The following is a 24,373-nucleotide window of genomic DNA, read 5'->3' on the forward strand; positions in this document are numbered from 1 at the left end:
GCTGGCAAAATTCTTGTATATCACTTACAGAATTCTATGAGCTGTCCTTACAGCCTGTCTTCACTGCTCAGAGAACTTCATGTTGGAAGACAGAATTAGCATTAGTCGAGGCATGAGATGCAAGAAAGCAAGCTTATACAGCATCAGCCAAAAAAAAAAAAACCCCACCCTTCCCATTTTACTGATCCATTCACTCCAAATGTTTGTCTAGTTCTGCTTTGAATTTATTTAAGCTGTCAGCTTCTACAATGACAGATGGAAGTTTGTTCCAGCAATCAACCACCTACTGGCTAAAGGCAAATTTCCACATTAGTGGAAATTATTGAATGGAACAAAGGGAACATCTATTCTATAACTGTCTTTTCTCGATTTGAATTTATGTCCCCCCATGCGATTAATCTGGGAAAGAGGAAGAATTTTATCAGTATTGAGCTTTCTCAAATCATTCAGGGCCTTATATACACAGTTCAATCAGATCACCTTGCAGGTGCCGATTCTCTAGACACTGTAATTTAAAAAATAAGCATTTCTTCATGAGAGCAACCCTTTGTTCCATTCACAAATCTTAGTGCCCTTCTCTATACCCATTCCAGCAGCTTTACATTCTTCGTAAAATGAGGCCACCAGACCTGTATGCAGTACTCAAAGTGTGGCCTGACCATTGCCTTATACAATGGGATAATCACCTCCTTATCCCTGCTAGAAAAATTGCTGTATATCATTGACACGACACCATTAGCTACTCTTGCAACCTGTCTGCACTGCTCAGAAAACTTCATATCTGACTGCACAATTACCCCCAGGTCTCTTTCATTCTCTACCACCCTGAGTGTAGTACCACACAGTTAATACGTTCTCTGTGTACTGCTACCCATATGCAGTACTTTACATTTGTTAATATTAAACTTTGGTTACCACCTCTCAGTCCATCTTCTCAACTTTTCTAGATCCTGTTGCAGTAGCATACTGTCATTATTGTCATTAACAACCCTGCCAACCTTTGATTTGTCTGCAAACCTAGACATTAAGCATGATATACCTTCATCAATATCATTAATAAATACAGAAAACAACAACAGACCCAACAATTAACCCTGGGGTATTCCACTAATAACATTAGTCGATGAAGAGCAGTGTCCATTGATTACCACTCTCTGTCTTCTCCCACTCAACCATCCCTTTATCCATAGCAGCAACTTGCTCGTAATGGCACACTGCTCCAATTTGTACAATAGTCTTCCATGTGCAACAGTATCAAAAGCCTTCCTAAGATCCAAGTGTACAATATCCAAATTATTCTTTGCAACCAATTCCTTTGTGACCACATCATAGTATCCAATCAAATTGGTCAGACAAAGCTACCCCTTAACAAACCTATGCTGTGTCCGAACTGTAACTGAAGTCTTGTCTAGATGATCCTGCAGTGCTTCTTTAACCAGTGCCTCCATTAATTTCCCCCGAACAGAAGTTAAACTAACAGGTCTGTAATTACTTGTGTCACCCTTTGATGCTCCTTTGTGAATTGGGGTCATATTTGCACATCTCCAGTAAATGGGTACCTCCCCTGAGTCCAAGGAAGCTCTCATAATTATGGCTAAGGGTTTGCTTACTTCCTTTGCTTCATCCTTTAATATAACTGAATCAATCCCATCCACCCCAGGTGCATTTCTTATGTTTATTTTCAAAAATTTCTGCTTCTCTTTGCTCTCAGTTATTGCAAAATTATTTAGATCTCTGCCAGAGTTTAATACAACTCTGGTATTCCTCTCCCTGAATAACTCCTCATGTGTAAATGTTGATGCAAAATACTCATTCAGTTTGTTAGCTTCATGAGCTGGATCATCAACAGTTGAACCATTGATATCATTTGGACCAATCTGATTCATCCCCTTCCTTCTTGAGTTTACATAAGTGAAGAAGTCTTAGCTGTTTTTCTTTGCATCCTTTGCCAAAGATTTCTTGTAATCTGCCTTTGTCTGCCTAATTTTCTTTGTGACTTGATTATGGAATTGCTTATATCTAGCATAGACGTATGTGTCACCTGTTCATTTATATGTATCCTATGCTTTTTTCTTCTCTGCGACATGTTTCTTTTGTTCATCTGACATCCATTTAGGCCTTAACCTTAAATAAAATTTCTTCGTTGCTGTGAAAGGCTTAATAGCCTCCAAGATTAATTCTTTGAATGCCTGCCATTTAAAATTTTCTGTTGATAACATCCTCAGTTGGTCCCACTGTATAGAATTTAAAAACTGTCTCAGACCACCGTAGTCACCGTTACTAAAACAAAAACCCTTCTATTTACCTGATGGTAGTTATCTCTTCGAGTAAATCACATATTAGCACACTGTGATCACTGCCACCTAGTGATTCCTTTATCTGCAGATTCTTAATGCATGAAGAAACATTACTGATAATCAGATCAAGAGTATTACTACCTGTAGTTGACTCCTGAACATGCTGCTGTAGAAAACAATCATCCAATAAATCCACAAAAGTCTTGCTAGTGTGTGAATGACCAACCCACAAATTCCAGTCAATATCTGGGAAATTAAAATCCCCATTATAAGACATTTTAATTTATTGGCCCACTGAATTTCTCTTCATAATTGCTCATCATGCTCATCAGCTTCATTAAGCCTATAACACACACCTACTCTCATTTTTCCTTTCGCAGTGCTTATGTCACACCAAACAGACTCAACATTGCATTGTGCACCAACATCAATTGGATGCATTTCCTTAGATTTTATGTGTTTCTTATCTAACAGCATAACCCCTCCTCCCTTCCTGTCCTGTCTATCCTTTCTGTACACATTGTACATCCCAAATTCCAATTCTACACTGCTTATATCTTCGTGACACCACTTCTCTGATATCTTTTCATTCTCTACCACTGTCAGTGTGGTACCACAGAATTGATACGTTACTCTGGGATTACTGCTCCCATATGTTTTACTTTACATTTGTCAATGATAAACTTCATTATCCACTTTTCAGCCCATCTGCTCAACTTTTCTAGATACTGTTGCAGCAGTGTACTGTTATTAACAACCCTGCCAACCTTCGTATCGTCTGCAAATTTGGACATTAAGCCTGATATACCATCATCAATATCATTTATAAATACACAAAACAATAATGAACCCAACACTGAACCCTGAGGGACTTCACTAATAACCTTAGTGGAGTTATTAGTGGAGGTGGGAAGGAGCAGCAATGCGTAGCACACGCTTATTGATTAGACCGGGGTTCGAGCCCGTCACCACCAAATACGGAGGATGCGGAAAGGTCAGGGAATGACCACCGCATATCTCAGAGCAATATGGCCTTAGTTGCTAATGCTCCTAAAAACCAAATAACAAACAAAAAATAACATTAGTCCACGAAGAGCAGTGTCCATTGATTACCACTCTCTGTCTTCTCCCACTAAACCATCCCTTTATCCATAGCAGCAATTTGCTTCCAATGCCACACTGCTCCAATTTGTGCAGCAGTCTTCCATGTGCAACAGTATCAAAGGCTTTTCTAAGATCCAAATATATGATATCAAAGTTATTCTTTGCATCCAGTTCCTTTGTAACTACATCATAGTATCCAATCAAATTAGTCAGGCAAGACTTCCCCTTAACAAACACATGTTGTGTCCGAGCTATAACTGAAGTCTTGTCTAGATGATCCTGCAATGCTTCTTTAACCAGTGCCTCCATTAATTACCCTGGAACAGAAGTTAAAGGGTCTGTAATTACCTGTGTCTCCCTTTGATCCTCCTTTGTGGTGGCAGTGATCACAGTGTGCTGAAGTGGGATTTACTCAGAGGTAACTATTATCAGGGGTAAAGGGAAGAGATTTTGCTTTTGTAAAGGTGACTACGATGGTCTGAGATAGTATTTAAATTCTATACGGTGGAACCAACTGATGATGTTACCAAAAAAAAATTCAAAATGGGAAGCATTCAAAGAATTCATCTTGGAAGCTAATAGGCTTTTCATACCAGCTAAGAAATATTGTTCAAGATTTAGGCCTAAATGGATGTCAGATGATCTAATTAGACATGTGGCAGAGAAGAATGGATGGGATACATATACATTAACAGATGACAAAGAAGCCTATGATAGATATAAGCTGGTCTGTAACCAAGTTATAAAGGAGGTTTGGCAAGTAAAGGCAGATTACGAGAAATCTTTGGCAAAGGATGCAAAGAAAAACACCGAAGATTTCTTTACTTATGTAAACTCTAGAAAGAAGGGGATCAATCAGATTGGTCCACTTGTTATCGATGGATTCACTGTTGATGATCCTGCTCAGGTAGCTAACAAACTAAATTAATATTTTGCATCTACATTCACGCATGATGAATTATTCTAGGAGGGGAATGCGATAGGTGTATTAAACTCTGGCAGTAAGCTAGATAATCTTGTAATAACTGAGAGTAAAGTGAAGGAGAAATTGTTAAAGATAAACATAAGAAAGGCACCTGGGGTAGATGGAATCTATCCAGTTATATTAACGGAGGCAGCAATGGAAGTAAGCAAACCCTTAGGCATAATTATGAGAGCTTCCTTGGGCTCAGGGAAGGTACCCGTGGACTGGAGTTGTGGAAATGTGACCCCAATCCACAAAGGAGGATCAATGGGATTCACAGGTAATTACAGACCTGTTAGTTTAACTTCTGTTCCAGGGAATTTAATGGACCAACTGGTTAAAGAAGCATTGCAGGATCATCTAGGCAAGACTTCAGTTATTGGTCGGAGACAACATGGGTTTGTTAAGCGGAATTCTTGCCTGATCAGTTTGATTGGATACTACGATGTAGCCACAAAGGAACTAGATGCAAGGAATAATTTTGATATCCTATATTTGGATCTTAGAAAGGCTTTTGATACTGTTGCACGTGGAAGACTGCTGCACAAATTGAAGCAGTGTGGCACTGGAGGCAAATTACTGCTATGGATAAAGGGATGGTTGAGTGGGAGAAGACAGAGTGGTAATCAATGGACAGTGCTATTCATGGACTGTTATTAGTGGAGTCCCCCTGGTTCAGTGTTGTCCATTGTTGTTTTCTGTATTCATTAATGATATTGATGATGGTATATCCGGCTTAATGTCCAAGTTTGCAGACGATACGAATATCGCAGGATTGTTATTGAGACTAATGACAGTATGTTGCTGCAACAGTATCTAGAAAAGTTGAGCAGATGGGCTGAGAGGTGGCAACTGAAGTTTAACATTGACAAATGTAAAATACTGCGTATGGGAAGTAGTAACCCCAGAGTAGCATAACCACTGTGTGGTACTGTACTGACAGTGGTAGAGAGTGAAAGGACCTGGGGATAATTGTGTAGGCAGATATGAAGTTTTCTGAGCAGTGCAGACGGTCTGCAAGAGTAGCTCATGTTCTCTTGGGAATGATATACAGGAATTTTTCTAGCAGCGATAAGGAGGTGATTATTCCGTTGTATAAGGCAATGGTCTGGCCACCCCTTGAGTACTGTGTACAGGTCTGGAGGCCTCATTTTAGGAAGGATGTTGAGTTGCTTGAGAATGTACAGAGAAGGGCAACAAAATTATTGAATGGAACAAAGGGTTGCTGTTACAAAGAAAGGCTTAATTTTTGCAAATTACAGTGTCTGGAGACTAGGGACCTGCGAGGTGATCTGATTGAGGTGTATAAAAATCCTTGAAAGGTTTGAGCATGCTCAATGCTGATGGGATTCCTCCTCTTGCTCAGAATAATCACCTGAGAGGGCACAAATTCAAATTGAGGAAAGACAGTTGTAGGCTAGATGTGTGGAAGTTTGCTTTTAGGCAGCAGCTGGTTGATTGCTTGAACAAACTGCCATCTGTCGTTGTAGTTGATAGCTTAAACAGAATCAAATCAGAACTAGACAAACATTTGGATTGAGGGGATCGGTGAAATGAGAAGGGTGTGTGTGTGTGTTTTTTTTTTTTTTTTTTTTGGCTGATGCTATATAAGCTTGCTTTTTTTGCATCACGTTCCCTTGGTAATGCTAATTCCTTGTATCAGTACTGAGTATGAGAGAATATTCAACAAAGTTAAAAAAAAAAAAGCACTTCATATCTTGTATTCCTGATGAAACTGAAAACACCCTTTACAGCCAAGTTTAGACAGCAGGACTATTGTTAAAAAATAAAATTTTGACTCGGTATTTCTTATGGGGGGAATCTATTAAACAATCAAACAGCAATTCACAGGCAGAAAAATTCTAGGTAAAAAGCACTAATGTTTACAAGTATACTGTACACTGATAAATAATCCTATGGTTGTATCTTAATATAAAATTCATATGTTGTCAGTAAAATCTAATTTAAGTTGCAGAGTGTGGATTTTAAAAAAAAATCTGCTTATAATTACCAAATTTCAGCTTTTTTAAATTCTAAATGTGGAATCTATGCTGTGGGTGTGGTAAGTAAAGTGTAAAGTGTGTTAGTTGTCTGATGGCAACAGGAGTTTTCCCCCATCTCCGCATTGTATTCTATGAGAGTGACACAGAACTCTGTGGAGGCCAGAGATTTAAAAAGTGTGTGGTCTGTGGTGTAGCATTATGTTCTGTTGTTTCTCTGACCATTTAGCTGTTGTCCCCTTTCAAGACCCACCGTTGCCCATACCTTGCCAGAGGAGGCAGGTCAGGCACCCAGTAGGTTATTTAAGTATTCTGTCAGGCTCCACCACCTAATTTACAAGTATTTCAGTGGCAAGGCCTATAAAAAAAAAGTGGGTGGGTGGGTGGGTGTGGTAAGTGTGGAAACAGTGACACTGAACATTTGAGGAGTGTAAAATTGTTGCTGATGTGACTGACAAATTCTGGTTACGGTTCTCTATGCTGTTAGCAGATCAAGGTTTGGTTATAGCAACATGAATTAGTAGGTCCATAAAATGTGATTTGCAGCCTAATGATTCATGTTGACAGCAAGAAGAGTCAGTAGTGCCAAGTCTCTAGGAGCTAATGTAATTTTCTACTTGTTCTTAATTAAAGTCTACTACTCTCCAGAGTATATTCTTTTGTGTTGTCTTTTCAAATGCTTATTCCATATCCAGAAATTTCCTGGAAAAAAGGTGACAATTTCCTCCCTTCCATGAAATCCCATTGCACTCACCTCAACTCAGTCAACTATTTTCTGACGAAATGGACAAGTTCCATTAACTGCAAGTATGGATTCTGTTAGTCTTAGTCCACTGGTGATATCACAGCTTATATTTCTCATATTTGAACAAATTTGATGGAAAGGTTTGAAGAAAACTTCTTAAAATTCTAAGGTGTTTAATCATGTTTGGCATGAAGGTCTTCTAAATATACTTCTATCAACTGTTGCTACCAGTTTTCTCCCCAACCACATGACAAGGTGATTAGAGATGCGTCTGTTTTCTATCTTCACAACTAATGCTGGAGTTTCCCAAGGTTTTGTCATTTCTTACACTCTTTTCTTTCTGTTTATTAATGACCTTCCTCCACTGACTGGAAATTCTATCCACATTTTTGCTGATTATAGTACATTACATCCCACCTTCCAAATCCTGCTTTGCTCACCCAGTTACAATTTCTTAGCTGTTCACTATCAATTTAACTTCCCAGATACAGACTGGAACTTGTGGGTTGGTCACTCGCACACTAGCAAGGTTTTGTGGATTTATTGGATGATTGTTTTCTTCAGCAGCATGTTAGAGAGGCAACAAGAGGGAGTAACACTCTTGATCTGATTATCAGTAGTGATTCTTCATGCATTAAGAATTTACAGATAAAGGAACCACTAGGGGCAGTGATTACAGTGTACTGATGTTGGTTTTACTTAAAGATGTAACTACCATCAGGGGTAAAAGAAAGTGTTTTTGCTTTTGTAAAGATGACTACAGTGGTCTCAGAGATTTTTTAAGTTCTATACAATGGGACCAACTGATGATGTTACCAACAGCAAATTCTAAATGGGAAGCATTCAAGGAAGTAATTTTGGAAGCTACTAGGCATTTTATTTCAACTAAGAAATATTGTTCTATGTTCAGGCCCAAATGGATGTCAGATGAACTAATGAGACTCGTGGCAGAGAAGAAAAATGCATGGGATGCACATAAATTGCCAGGCAACACAGATGGTAGATACAAACTAGTCTGTAATCAAGTCACAAAGGAAGTTAGGCAAGCGAAGGCAGATTATGAGAAATCTTTGGCAAAGGATGCCAAACAGCAAAGAAGGGGATAAATCAGATCGGTCCACTTCATATCAATGGTTTGACTGTAGATGATAATTCTCAGAAAGCCAAACTAAATGAGCATTTTGCATCTACATTCACACACAAGGAGTTATTCAAGGAGAACAAGGCCAGATGTGTATCAATCTCTAACATGGAGTTAAATGATTTTATAATAACTGAGAGCCAAATTGGAGCAGAAATTGTTGAAGTTAAACATAAGAAAGGCACCTGATGTAGATGGGATCTATCCAGTTATATTAAAGGAGGTAGCAAAGGAAGTAAGCAAACCCTTAGCTATAATTATGAGAGCATCCTTGGACTCAGGGGAATTCCCCATGGACTGGAGATGTGCAAATGTATCTCCAATTCACAAAGGGGGGGGTCAATGGGTGACACAAATAATTACAGACCTGTTGGTATGACTTCTGTTCCAGGGAAAATAATGGAGTCACTGGTTAAAGAAGCATTGTAGGATCATCTAGACAAGTCAGCAGTAATAATTCAGACACAGCAAGGGTTTGTTAAGCCAGTCTTGTCTCACCAATTTGATTGGCTACTATGATGTGGTCACAAAGGAACTGGATGCAAAAAATAATTTTGACCTCATATACTTGGATTTCAGGAAAGCTTTTGATACTGTTGCACATGGAAGAATACTGTACATATTGGAGCAGTATGGCATTAAGGGCAAGTTACTGCAATGGATAAAAGGATGGTTGAGTGGGAGAAGCCAGAGAGTGGTAATCAAAGGATACAGCTCTATGTGGAATAATGTTATTAGTGGTGGCCCTCAGGGTTTGATGTTGGTCCATTTGTTGTTATGTATATTTATCAATGATATTGATGAGGGTATATCAAGCTTAATGTCATAGTTTGCAGATGATACCATGGTTGGCAGGGGGTTGTTAATAACAATAATGACAGTACAACAAGATCTGGAAAAGTTGGGCAGATGGGCTGAGAAGTGGCAACTGAATTTTAAGAAATGCAAAGTACTGCATATGGGAAGCAGTAATCCCAGAGGAATGTACCAACTACCAACTAATCCATAGGTGGTGTTATACTCAGGGGTAGTGGAGAATGAAAGAGATCTTGGGGTAATTGTGTAGTCATGTATGAAGTTTTCTGAATAGCGCAGACAGGCTTCCAGAGTAGTTCATATGGTCTTGCCAATGATATACAGGAATTTTTGCGAGCAGGGATAAGAAGGTGATTATCCTCTTGTATAAGGTAATGGTCAGGCCACGCCTTGAGTATTGCATACAGGTCTGAAAGCCTCATTTTAGGTAGGATGTAGAGTTGCTAGATTGAGTACAGAGATGGGCAAGAAGACTGGTGAGGGAAAGAGGTGCTCTTACGAAGAAAGGCTGAAGTCCTGCAAATTTCAGTTTCTGGAGACTAGGCACCTGCGAGGCGATCTGATTGCTGCGTATAAGGCATTGAATTGATTGAGTAAGCTGAATGCTGATGGGATTCTTCCTCTTGCTCAGATTTCAAACCTGAGGATACATAGATTCAAACTGAGGAAAAACAGTTGTAGAATAGATGTGTGGAAATTTGCCTTTAGCCAGTGGGTAGTTCTAGTTTATACTCCGGGACGACCACCAGGTCAGTGAAGTTTACAATAAATGAATCAATCAATACAAATGTTAATCGTATTTAGCAGTTATGGGATTGAACCCTGGTCCGATCAAAGAGCATGAGCTACTGTACTCGCACTCCTGACCACTCAGCTACTTCATTGCTGGAACAAAATTCCATTTGTTGTTGTGGAAGTTGATAGCTGAAATAAATACAAGGTAGAACTAGACAAACATTTGGAATGAATGGATCAGTGAAATGGGAAGAGTTTTTTTTTTTTTTTTTTGTCTTTTGGCTAATGCCGCATAAGCTCGCTTTCTTGCATCATATGTCTCTACTATTGCTAATGCTTAATTCCCTAAATGTTGATCAATACATAATTCTCCAGTGAATAGAAGTACTTAGCAGCTTAATTCCTTCTAAAACTTAGTTCTTTCTTATTTCGCATAAAAAAAATAAGAATTTACCATTCCCATGCTCACTTTCAGTAACAGTTAAGTTTCCAGATAGCATTAGCATTAGTAGAGGCATTTGATGCAAGAAAGCAAGCTTATGCAGCATCAGCCAAAAAAAAAAAAAAAAAAAAAAAACCCACTTCCACTTCACCCCTCTGTTCGTTCAAAATACCTGTCCAGCTGAGCCTTAAACTTATTTAGGCTATCAACCTCCACCACAAGGGATGGCAGTCTGTTCCACCAACCAACCACCCGCTGGCTAAAGGCAAATTTCCGCACATCTATCCTACATCTGTCTTTCCTCAATTTGAATTTATGCCCTCTCAGGTGATTTTTCTGAGTTAGAGGAAGAATCCCATCAGCATTGAGCATGCTTAAACCATTCAAGGCTTTATACACCTCTATCAGATCACCTCGCTGGTGCCTAGTCTCCAGACACTGTAATTTGCAAAATTTAAGCCTTTCTTCGTAAGAGCACCCCTTTGTTCCATTCACTAATCTTGTTGCCCTTTTCTGTACTCGTTCCAGCAGCTCTACATCCTTCTTGAAATGAGGCCTCCAGACCTGTATACAGTACTCTAGGTGTGGCCTGACCATTGCCTTATACAATGGAATAATCACCTCCTTATCCCTGCTGGAAAAATTCCTGTATATCATTGACAATACTCCATGAGCTACTCTTGCAGCCCGTCTGCACTGCTCAGAGAACTTCATATCTGCCTGCACAATCACCCCAAGTCCCTTTCATTCTCTACCACTGTCAGTGTAGTACCACAGAGTTGATACGTTGCTCTGGGGTTGCTGTTTCCCATGTGTAGTACTTTACATTTGTCAATGTTAAACTTCATTTGCCACTTCTCAGCCCATCTGCTCAACCTTTCCAGATCCTGTTGCAGCAGCATAGTGTCAGTAGTGTCCTTGACAACCCTGCCAACCTTTGTATCATCTGCAAACTTGGACATTAAGCTTGATATACCATCATCAATATCATTTATAAATACAGAAAACAATAATGGACCCAACACTGAGCCCTGAGGGACTCCACTAATAACATTAGTCCACGATGAGCAGTGTCCATTGATTACCACTCTCTGTCTTCTCCCCCTCATCCACCCCTTTATCCATAGCAGCAATTTGCCTCCAATGTCACACTGCTCCAATTTGTGTAGCAGTCTTCCATGTGCAACAGTATCAAAAGCTTTTCTAAGATCCTATAAGTATATAATATCAAAGTTATTCCCTGCATCCAGTTCTTTTGTGACTGCATCATAGTATCCAATCAAGTTGGTCAGGCAAGACTTCCCCTTAACAAAACCATGCTGTGTCTGAGCTATAACTGAAGTCTTGTCTAAATGATCCTGCAGTGCTTCTTTAACCAGTGCCTCCATTAATTTTCCTGGAACAGAAGTTAAGCTCACAGGTCTATAATTACTTGTGTCAGCCTTTGATCCTCCTTTGTGAATTGGGGTCACATTTGCACATTTCCAGTCTATGGGTACCTCCCCCGAGTCCAAGGAAGCTCTCATAATTATGGCTAAGGGTTTCCTTACTTCCTTTGCTGCCTCCTTTAATATAACTGGATAGATCCCATCCACCCCGGGTGCCTTTCTTGTGTTTATCTTCAACAGTTTCTCCTCCACTTTACTCCCAGTTATTTCAAGATTCTGTAGCTTACTGCTAGAGTTGAATACACCTCTGGCATTCCCCTTGCTGAATAACTCCTCATGTGTGAATGTCGATGCAAAATATTCATTTAGTTTGTTAGCTACCTGAGCAGGATCATCAACAGTTGACCCATTAATATCAAGTGGACCAATCTGATTCATCCCCTTCCTTCTAGAGTTTACATAAGTAAAGAACTCTTTGCTGTTTTTCTTTGCATCCCTTGCCAAGGATTTCTCGTAATCTGCCTTCGCCTGCCTAACCTCCTTTGTAACTTGGTTGCATATTAACTTGTATCTATCATAGGCTTCTGTGTCATGTGTTAATTTGTAAGTATCCCATGCATTTTTCTTCTCTGCCATATGCCTCATTAGTTCATCTGACATCCATTTTGGCCTAAACCTTGAACAATATTTCTTAGTTGGTATGGAAAGCCTAGTAGCTTCCAAGATAAGTTCTTTGAATGCTTCCCATTTTGAATTTGCTGTTGGTAACATCATCAGTTGGTCCCACTGTATAGAATTTAAATACTGTCTCAGTCCATCGTAGTCGCCTTTACGGAAGCAATAACCCTTCCCTTTACCCCTAATGGGAGTTACCTCTTTCAGTAAATCCCACTTCAGCACACTGTGATCACTGCCACGTAGTGGTTCATTTATCTGCAGATTCTTAATGCATGAAGAATCACTGCTGATAATCAAATCAAGAGTATTACTCCCTCTAGTTGCCTCCCGAACATGCTGATGTAGAAAACAATCATCCAGTAAATCCACAAAAGCCCTGCTAGTGTGTGAGTAACCAGCCCCCAAATTCCAGTCAATATCTGGGAAATTAAAATCTCCCATTATAAGACTCTCTGATTTACTGGCCCACTCTATTTCCCTGTACAGTTCCTTATTATACTCATCAGAGTCATTAGGCCTATAGCACACTCCTACTCTCAATTTTGATCTCCCAATGCTTATGTCACACCAAAATAGGATCACATATCTTTAATGGTGACAACCCTGACTTATCTTTCTTGGCTTAAGCATGTCACAAATATTGCTTCTTCTTCATTGAAAAAAAAAAAATATTTGCTCTTCTGCATTTATCATCTACTTTCTTCTAAAAAAGCTACTGATTCTATATCTATCTTGAATTTGCATTCCATGGGGCAGCATTCCCACATACAGTTAACAGTTGTAACACCTGTCTAATGCACATAGATTCTATCTGAAAGAGGTTAATTAATGATTAACCTCTTCTATGCTCTTTATCTTCAGTTTTTTACTTAATCTTACTCGTTTTTCTGCTAATGCTTTCTCTGTAGATATTTGTTTTTGATCCTTTTGAATTTATTTCCTGAATATTATAATCTGTAGAAGTCCATTGTCAACAGATATATTCTGGCTTACCATTGAAAAAAACATGCTTGCATTGCATCAGAATACACTGGTGTTCAAAGAAAGTGCATCACCCCTTGAAACTGTAATTGTCGTCCGAATAACGTAAATATATGGCAGTATTTCTTACAGATTGCATTAGATGAGATTGACATGCATAGGTGATGACGTAATATTGCATCAGCTGTTACTTTCAGCTATATAGGTACGCTTTGCAAGAGTTGTTGCAGTCATTCCTTGCTTGTGTCAGGATGGTGAATTACATGCAGTTGACGCCATGAAGAAAGGGTGCTATTGTTGCTTTATGTGAGGAAGGATGTTCTTCCTTCCTCACGATATTTCTTATAGAATGTCTTGTAATCAGTTGACAGTGAGTGGATTTCTTTCCAAACTCAAGAATACTGGTTCTGCTGATAAGAAAAAGGGAACCGGTCACAAATGAGTCTCTAAACCAAAATACGACCGCGTTTTGAAGCACTTATTCCTTAAAATCCATAAAGCTTTTTTGTCTGAGCTGAAAAGAGAATGAGAAGAACATACAGGAGTGGTAGCAAGTGCAGTAACAGTCAAAAGACGCCTCTTCAAAAATGGACTTGTAGCCCTCATCCTAAGAAGAAGCCCCTCCTCACACAAAAAAGAAAAAAGGTGTGATTAATTTGGTGTAAGGAGCATGTCAAATGGACCCCTGAGCAGTGGAAGTCAGTTATTTTCTTGGATGAGAAGAAATTCAATCTGTATGGCTCTGATGGGAGACAAACGATTTGCCATAGACGTGGTGAAGAATACCATCCAGACTGTATGGTGTCTACAGTGAAATTCCCTACCTGCCAAATGATATGAGGGTGCATTTCGTATCGTGGAGTAGGTCACCTGCTCCACGATACGAAATTCCGAATTGGAAGGCAAATTGCTGCCAACCAATTAGAGACCATTTCAACTTGCCAAGTAACTGCATCTTTCAGGAAGACTGCTCCTTGTCATCGGGTGAAAAGTGTAAGTAGGCACTTCTGTAGTTACTTTAGCTTCATTTCTGCATTAGAGGTTCGACAGTAATGTGTTTACATTTGTTACAGGTGAAAAAATAGTTGGAAGTTCTGTCCATTACAACTCTTAGCTGGCCAGGAAACAGCCCGGACCTAAATCCTATAGAGAACTGTTGGCATCGTGTGAAATCTGCAGTTGCCAGAAAAAAACCAAAGACCCTTTGTTGACCTTCAGGAAGCCATAATTCGTGTTTGGAACCATGAACTATCAGTTGATTATCTTCAGAAATTAGGCGCCTCCGTAGCCAGGTGGGCAGGACCAGCAGTGCGTAGCACACGCTTCTTGATTAGACCAGAGTTCGAGCCCGTGACCACCAAATACGGAGGATGCGGAAAGGTCAGGGAATGACCACCGCATATCCCCGGAGCAATATGGCCTTAGTTGCTAATGCTCCTAAAAACCAAATAACAACAACAAATCTTCAGAAATTGATCTTGTCAGTGCGTCGACGATGTGTTGCTGTCATCAGGGCCAGAGGCGGTTCAACTAAATATTAGTTTGCACCTGGTGAACTTTCATTTTGTTTTCCATTTAAAATGATAAACTGAAGCAAATTGAGGGCTTCTGATAACATTTCAGCCATAATTGTCGTGTTTACCAAAACTGTTGTATAAAGGTTGCAAATGCTGATTTTGGAATATTTTGAGAGCACCTGTCAAATATTACTTAGCCTTCTCTTAACTAGTAATAAATATCTTTTGTTTATATTTCTATTTGTGATGCTAGTCATTAATGTAAAATAGTTTTCGATAAAGGGTTAGAAATGTGAAAGTCCTAGGTGATGCACTTTCTTTGAACACCAGTGTATAAATGTGCAACATTTGCTACTTTTTTTCATGTATTTCCTCAGTTTTTCGATACTGATCGACATCCCTGAGCACTGCTTAATAAAGGAAAAATTCTGATTAATATTCATTCTTAATGTTCCTAATTTTGAGAATATATCAAGCCTCCCCCACTTCTTTTACAAAAAATGCATACTGCTATTAAATCAGATGTGTGGGAGCCACCGAAGGCTCACTCCAAACTGTGAATGTGCACCTGATATTAATATTCTTTCGTCTTTATACTCATCAAAGTAACCTTTTCACTTCTTCATTTATCCTTTGTACTTCTGTTCTTTGAAATAACCATCTTTTGAATTTATTTTCCACAAATTACAATCTATAGAAGTCCATTGTCAACAGGTATATTCTGGCTTCTCAACCTTCCCTTATGTGATAGTAAGTACTTTTGGTTCTAATACTTTTGTGTTTAGGATTACCAGTTAAAAAATATAAGAATAACATGTTTGCATTGCATAAAAATATAAACCTTCAGCCATTGCCACTTTTTTCATGTATTTCATCAGTTTATTGGTACTGAATGACATCTCTGAACACTACACAATAAAGGAAAAATATTGATGAATATTCATTTTTAATGCTCATAAATAATATTTAGTTTGTAAGTAGGAATACAGGTTTTGTGCAATGGCTAAGGTAAGCAAAATGCAGCTTTTTTGCTGTTTCTCAAACAAACCTGACCACTTGTAATAATGGAAAACCTCCGGTTACTCTCTTTCATCTTCCAGAATACAAGTACTTGCATAGAGGAATATTGAGCTTCATTAAATAAAATCCGTTATTTGTATATTCCTATTTGTGAGCTAAGTAAAAGAATAACTCAGCAAAGAGATGCACACTTGAATTTGCATGATCCTGATATATGATGACTAAAATTTATGCTGATTTGTTTCAAAAAAAAAAAAAGTTTTATTCAAATTTAATTAAATTATACATGCATTTATTAAAAATTATACTTCATTTATTTTCAGGTGAGGCAGACCAGTTGTATGGACGGAGTTCAAGCTGCCAGAGATATAGCTAATGTACTTAAAGATGCTGTGGGTATATCATATTCTGAGATTGCTAATAAAGCAGTAGAACACGGACAGCCAGAATTGGCAGTGAAGGTATATTTTTTGCTTAATGTATCATTTTGTAGTTATAAATAAAAATGAACAGTTGGCTGTTAAATTTTAAACCCGCACCCCCTCCTCACACTCAAGATTATGTTTTTATTATATTATCATATTTATTGTTGTTATATTACTGAAAGCACCTAGGACTAAAGTGGCTAAGCCAAAAGGATTAAAAATAAGAATAATAATGTTAATTTAAGTAAAAAAAAAAAAGAAGTATTTGATGTGACTTTGCAAGATGCACGTAGCAATGAGGACGGCGCCTCCATAGCCAGGTGGGCAGGAGCAGCAGTGCGTAGCACACGCTTCTTGATTAGACTGGGGTTCGAGCCCATGCCCACCAAATACAGAGGATGCGGAAAGGTCAGGGAATGACCACCGCGTATCCCCGGAGCAATATGGCCTTAGTTGCTAAGCTCCTAAAAACCAAAAAGCAAATAGCAATTGAGGACATACTATAGCAGACATGACTGAGCTGCCAACTCAGGTCATGCAAATTATTCTTTATATTTAATGCTATATTTAAACAGAATCCCCCCCCCAGCTAATTTTTCTTTGCTTTTTAGAAATGGAAAGCTCTCAGCCATACATTATTAAATTATTTATTAAAAAACTGAAGATTTTTACTTTAGTAATAATAATGGAGGCAGGTGATGAAAGAAAGCAAGCATATGAGCTTATGTAGCATCAACCAAAAAATAAAAACCCAATGTCACACATCCATTCTGTCTAAAAGTTTGTCCAGTTCCTCCTTGAATTTATTTAAGCTAACTTCCACAACGACAGATGGAAGTTTATTCCAGCAATTAACCACCCACTGGCTAAAGGCAAATTTCTGCACATCTGTTCTACAACTGTCTTTCCTCAATTTGAATTTATTTCCCCTCAGGTTCATAATCTGAGCAAGAGGAAAAATCCCATCAGAATCAGCATGCTCAACCCATTCAAGGCCTTATACACCACAATCAGATCACCTCGAAGGTGCCTATTCTCCAGCCTCTGCAGTTTGCAGAACTTAAGCCTTTCTTGGTAAGAGGACTCCTTCGTTCCCCTCACCAATCTTTGTTGCCCTTCTCTGTACATGCTCAAGCAACTCAACATCCCTCCTAAAATGAGGCCTCCAGACCTGTACAGAGTACTCAAGGCGTGGCTTGACCATTGCCTTCTCTCAAAGGCAATGGTCAGGGATAATCACTTCCTTTTCCCTACTAGCAAAATTCCTGTATTGACAATATCCCATGACCTGCTCTGGTAGCCTGTCTGCATTGCTCACAAAATTTCATATCTGACTGCACAATTACTCCCAGATCTTTTTGATTTTATTCCACCCCTAGTGTAGTATCGCACAATTGATACATTTCTCTGCAATGACTTCTACCCATATGCAGTGCATTATATGATTAGACCGGGGTTCGAGCCCGTCACCACCAAATACGGAGGATGCGGAAAGGTCAGGGAATGACCACCGCATATCCCGGAGCAATATGGCCTTAGTTGCTAATGCCCCTAAAAACCAAATAACAAAAAAAAAGCAGTGCATTACATTTGTCAATGGTAAACTTAAGTTACCACTGCTCAGCCCATCTGTCCAAAATTTCTAGATCCTGTTGCAGTAGCACACTGCAATTACTGTCATTAACAACTCTGCCAACTTTTGTATCATCTGGAAACTTCGACATTAAGCCTGATATACCATCATGAATATCATTGATAAATATACAAAACAACAGTGAGCACAACACCGAACCCTGGGGGACTCTTCTAATAACATTATTCCACGAAGAACAGCATCCATTGATTACCACTCTCTGTCTTCTTCCACTCAACCACCCTTTTATCCATTGTAGCAACTTACCCTTAATACCATACTGCTCAAGTTTGTACAGTAGTCTTCCACGTGCAACAGTGTCAAAAGCTTTCTTGAAATTCAAGTATGTAATATCAAATTATTTTTTGCATCCTTTGTAACCACACCATATTATCCAATCAAATTTCCCTTAACAAACCCATGCTGTTTCTGAATTATTACTGCAGTCTTGACTAGATGATCCTTCAATGCATCTTTAACCAGTGATTTTATGATTTTCCCAGGAACAGAAGTTCAATTAAGTGGTCTGTAATTACTTGTGTCACCCTTAGTTTCCCCCCCCCTTGTGAATTGGGGATACATTTGCACTTCTCCAGTCCATGGGGACTTCCCCTGAGTCTACGGATGCTCTCATAATTATGGCTAAGGATTTGCTTACTTCCTTTGCCACCTCCTTTAATATAACTGGTTAGATCTCATCCACCGCAGGTGTCTTTTTAATGTTTAACTTCAACAATTTCTCCTCCACTTTGCTCTCAGTTATTACTAAATCATTAAGAACCCTGTTACAGTTTGATAAATGTCTGGCAGTTTCCTCCCTTGAACACTCATGTGTGAATATAGATGCAAAATACTCATTTAGATTGATAGCTATCTGAGCAGAATCATCAGCAATTGCACCATTGATATCAAGTGAACCAATCTGATTCAACCCCTTCCTTCTAGAGTTTATGTAAGTCAACATAAATGGTCAACATCGCTGGAAAGTGCAGTATCGGGTCAGTTTGGTGTGACCCGATACTGCACATTGGGAGATCAAAATTGAGAGTAGGAGTGTGCTATAGGCCTAATGACTCTGACGAATATAATAAGAAACTGTACAGGGAAACAGATTGGGCCAGTAAATCAGAGAGTCTTATATTGGGGGATTTTAATTTCCCATATATTGATTGGAATTTGTGGGTTGGTCAGTCTAGCAAGGCTTTTGTGGATTTATTGGATGATTGTTTTCTACATCAGTATGTTCGGGAGCAACTAGAGGGAGTAATACTTTTGATCTGATTATCAGTAGAGATTCTTCATGCATTCAGAATCTGGAGATAAAGGAACCACTAGGTGGCAGTGATCACAGTGTGCTGAAGTGGGATTTACTCAAAGAGGTAACTACCATTAGGGGTAAAGGGGAGGGTTTTTGCTTTCGTAAAGGCGACTACGATGGTCTGAGACAGTATTTAAATTCTATACAGTGGGACCACCTGATGATGTTACCAACAGCAAATTCAAAATGGGAAGCATTCAAAAAATTTATCTTGGAAGCTACTAGGCTTTACATACCAACTAAGAAATACTGTTCAAGATTTAGGCCTAAATGGATGTCAATGAACTAATGAGACATATGGCAGAGAAGAAAAATGCATGGGAATCATATTAATTAATGGATGACATGGAAGTCTATGATAGATATAAACTAGTCTGTAACCAAGTCACAAAGGAGATTAGGCAGGCCGAGGTGGATTATGAGAAATCCTTGGCAAAGGATGCAAAGAAAAACAGAAAAGAGTTCTTTACCTATGTAAACTCTAGAAGGAAAGGGATGAATCAGATTTGTCCACTGGATATTGATGGTTCAACGTTGAGGATCCTGCTCAGGTGGCTAACAAACTAAACGAGTATTTTGCATCTACATTTACACATGAGGAGTTATTCAGCGAGGGGAATGCCAGAGGTGAAAAAAACTGGCTGTGAGCTAGATGATTTTGAAATAACTGCGAGGAAAGTGGAGGAGAAATTGTTGAGGATAAACATAAAAAAGGCACCCGGGGTGGATGGAATCTATCCAGTTATATTAAAGGAGGCAGCAACGGAAGTTGCTGCCTCCTTTAATATAACTGGAGTCATAATTATGAGAGCTTCTTTGGACTCAGGGGAGGTACCCATAAACTGGAGATCTGCAAATGTAACCCCAATTCACAAAGGAGGATCAAAGGCTGACACAAGTAATTATAGACCTGTAATTATAGACCTGTGAATTATAGACCTAGGAAAATTAATGGAGGCACTGGTTAAAGAAGCACTGCAGGATCATCTAGACAACACTTCAGTTATAGCTCGGACACAGCATAGTTTTGTTAAGGGTAAGTCTTGTCTGACCAACTTGATTGGATACTATGATGCAGTCACAAAAGAACTGGATGCAGGGAATAACTTTGATATTATATATTTGGATCTTAGAAAGGCTTTTGATACTGTTGCACATGGAAGACTGCTGCACAAATTGGAGCAGTGTGGCATTGGAGGCAAATTGCTGCAATGGATAAAGGGATGGTTGAGGGGGAGAAGACAGAGAGTGGTAATCAATGGACACTGCTCATTGTGGACTAATGTTATTAGTGGAGTCCCTCAAGGTTCAGTGTTGGGTCCATTGTTATTTTCTGTTTTTATAAATGATATTGATGATGGTATATCAAGCTTAATGTCCAGGTTTGCAGACGATACAAAGGTTGGCAGGGTTGTTAAGGACACTACTGACACTATGCTGCTGCAACAGGATCTGGAAAGGATGAGGAGATGGGCTGAGTAATACTACACTGACAGTGGTAGAGAATGAAAAGGACCTGGGAGTAATTGTGCAGGCAGATATGAAGTTTTCTGAGCAGTGCAGATGGGTTGCAAGAGTAGCTCATGGTGTGTCTTGTCAATGATATACATGAATTTTTCTAGCAGGGATAAGGAGGTAATTGTTCCCTTGTATAAGGCAATGGTCAGGCCACACCTTGAGTACTGTATACAGGTCCGAAGGCCTGATTTCAAGAAGGATGTAGAGCTGCTGGAACGAGTACAGAGAAGGGCAACAAGATTAGTTAATGGAACAAATGTTGCTGTTGCGAAGAAAGGCTTAAGTTTTGCAAATTACAGTGTCTGGAGACTAGGCACCGGCGAGGTGATGTGATAGAGGTGTATAAAGCCTTGAATGGTTTGAGCATGCTCAATGCTAATGGGAATCTTTCTCTTGCTCAGAATAATCACCTGGGAGGGCATATTTTCAAATTGAGGAAAGACAGATGTAGGATAGACGTGCGGAAATTTGCCTTTAGCCAGCAGGTAGTTGGTTGGTGGAACAGACTTCCATCCCTTGTTGTGGAAGTTGATAGCCTAAATAAAATTAAGGCTCAGCTGGACAGGAGGGATGAAATGTGAGTGGTTTTTTTTTTTTTTTTTTTTGGCTGATGCTGCATAAGCTTGCTTTCTTGCATCATATGCTAATGCTAAAGCTAACATCATCAGTTTGTCTCACTGTCCAGAATTTAAAAACTGTATGAGACCACTGTAGTCACCTTTAAAGAAGCAAAAACCGTTTACTTCTGATGGTAATTATATCTTTAAGTAAATCCCACATCAGTACACTATGATCACTGCCACCTAGTGGTTCCTTTATCTGGAAATTCTTTATACACGAATAATCACTGCTGATAACCAAATCAAGAATATTACACTTACTGGTTTCCTCTCGAACATGCTGCTGCAGAAAACACTCATCCAATAAATCCAGAAAAGTCTTGCAGGTGTGTGAGTGACCAACCCCCCAAGTTCCAGTCAATATCTGGAAATTTAAAATCCCCTGGTATAACACAATCTGATTTACTGACCCTTTTTGTTTCTCTGTACCATTGTTCGTTGTACTCATTAGAGTCATTAGGCCTATAACACACTCCTCTCATTTTTGCTTTCCCAGTGCTAATGTCACACCAAACTGATTCAACATTGCACTGTCCATCTATGTCAATGGAATACACTTCCTTAGATTTTATTCTTTTCTTAATTAACAGCATAACCCCTCCTCCCTTCTTATCCTGTCTAACCTTTCTGTACACATTGTACTCCCCAAATTCCAATTCTGCACTGCTTATATCTGTGTGACACCATGCCTCATATATCCCAACAATATCTGCCTTTGATGTCTTGGTCAGCACTTCAAATTCATCAAATTTGTTTACTATACTTCTAGCATTGGTGTATGTGCAAGTATACATGCAACTATTCTTATTCTTAGTTACCTTAACACAGGCCATGTACTTATTTCTTCATGGCGACTCTACACAGTCCCTGAATACTACCCCAGCACCAAGCCCTTTAGGCTGCTGCCCACTCTAATAGAAGCATTGCAAGAATCATTTTCACCTCTGCCTGTGGCTACTATTTACCTTTTATTCTGTGAATCCCCCCAATCTACCAGTTTTCCGACCCACCTAACACTGGCCGACTGGGCTAGCCAGGTTGGTAAAAGTGCCTGCCTGGCAACCCAAAGGTCGCGGGTTCGAATCCCGCCTCGGGCTTGGATCAGAGTACTGCAAAAACCTTGGGAGGTGCATTATGGCCACAGAAGCCGATGCGCCAACAACTACCAAAAAAAAAAAAAAAAAAACCTAACACTGCCTTGAGCAAACACCCCTGCACCCCTTATATTTAAGTGTATCCCATCCCTGTAGAAGCAATCTTTCCTATTAACAAGCACAGACCATGCTGAGAAAAATTCTACCCCATGAGCCTTGCACAATCCCTCCACTGCCGAATTGATTGATAAGGCTGTTATCATATACTCCCTCCTATCATGTCTAGGTAGAATTGCAGACACTTTCAAATTTAACTCACGACTTTTTTTCATCATTGACCTGTACCTTTTAAGTAAATCTGCAGATCTTCTACTCTTAATGTCATTAGTGCCATTATGTTTTTTTTTTTATCGTATGATGTGAGCAATACAGGAAGGAACCAGTTTTTTCCTGCTTCCTTCGTGTATCGTGGCCGTGAGGTCCAACCGGACAGTACGGTGCCATTGTAATATCCAAGTCCAAGGCGGGATACGAACCCGCAACCTTTGGGTTACCGGGCAGGCTCTTTACCCACCCAGCTAGCCCGATCGGCTGCCATTATGTACAACAATATCACCCTCTGTACCCTTAAAAGATGATATCTGTTCTACAACATCATCAACTTTTGCCCCTGGTAGACTTACTCTGGTTCCTGTTCCACCTTTCCTTTTTATACAATATATTACCCATCTCTATGACAATAGAGTTACTGACAATAACTAACTCTGTGGGACCAGCGCATTCTACCTTGGAGATTGCCTCCGTGTTGCTTGATTCACAAGTGCAAGCTCTGGCGTTGAGTTGGGCACCGAGATCTTGATGGGTCCCCATTTTAATACCTTCAAGTGCATCTGCCTGACTCTTCAAACTGACATCAGCGCCCATCAGAACTCTCAGTTGGTGCCTAATTTCTTGACACTTTTTGCACCTCGCACATACAGAGACATCCTCCTTGGCTAGACCATGTCATGTTCTAGAGAGTTCTGCAAACATTCCACAAGTTGCTCATTTTTTTTTTTAAGTTGTGGTACGTTGGAGAATAGTTCCCCTCAGTTCTCCCCTGAGTCACAGCACTCTTGCCACTTTGTGCTCGTTGATTTGCTGCTCTAATCTGGGGAATGATATTGAAATTAACAATGCAAATTAATAAATTTAATTAATTAATTATCAATACTACAGTATCTAATAGATTCCTAAATGCAGCGATTCTTATTATGCTATCTAGTTTTACTTTAGAGCTACCTATTAACCACAATTAAAAATTTGAATTCCCTACCACTCACTCTCTACGAAAACAATGGCTGCAAGATTCGAATGAAACAACAGTTTTATGTATATTAAATAGTAAACTAAAAAAAACTCTATCTAAATTAAAAATAAAAATAAACTAGCATAACTAGAACTATAAAGCTTCTTATAAAGTCCAATATAATAATACAATTAAGTAAATATAATATCAAAACAGTGATCTCTTTTGGAGCTTGTAATTCACAGCTGGCACTTGTAAAGAGAATCAGTGCCCTCCTGTCTCTCTTTACAATTGGATCAATAATACCTATTTACTTAGTTATATTAGTCCCAGAATGGTCTTATAGAGTTAGTGGACCGTGGGAAAAATAGAATAAGATAAACAACTAAAAAAAAAAAAAAAAAAAACAATTTTAATTTTTACCCAGGTGGGAAGGAGCAGCAGTGCGTAGCACACGCTTCTTGATTAGACTGGGGTTCGAGCCGTCACCACCAAATACAGAGGATGCGGAAAGGTCAGGGAATGACCACTGCATATCCCGGAGCAATATGGCCTTAGTTGCTAATGCTCCTAAAAAAAAACCAAATAACATAACTATTTTAAAAACTATGTACTGTTTTCCATATATAGTTTTTTCTAGGTAAAAATT

At 39.2% G+C, this 24,373-nt stretch overlaps 1 protein-coding gene across 3 annotated transcripts in view; it reads left to right on the forward strand.

Moving 5' to 3' along the window:
• Vps16A (vacuolar protein sorting 16) overlaps positions 1-24,373 on the forward strand; it is a 489,369-nt gene that overhangs the window by 323,851 nt on the left and 141,145 nt on the right. For all 3 annotated transcript variants that reach the window (XM_090381825.1, XM_090381827.1, XM_090381826.1), the window contains one exon: positions 16,152-16,289. In XM_090381825.1, the coding sequence (XP_090237951.1) occupies positions 16,152-16,289 (138 nt within the window). The remainder of the gene's footprint in view (positions 1-16,151; positions 16,290-24,373) is intronic.

Source organism: Mastigoproctus giganteus, chromosome 9 (genome assembly GCF_048544385.1).
Source record: "Mastigoproctus giganteus isolate SK-2022 chromosome 9, ASM4854438v1, whole genome shotgun sequence".
NCBI classification, from domain to species: domain Eukaryota; kingdom Metazoa; phylum Arthropoda; class Arachnida; order Uropygi; family Thelyphonidae; genus Mastigoproctus; species Mastigoproctus giganteus.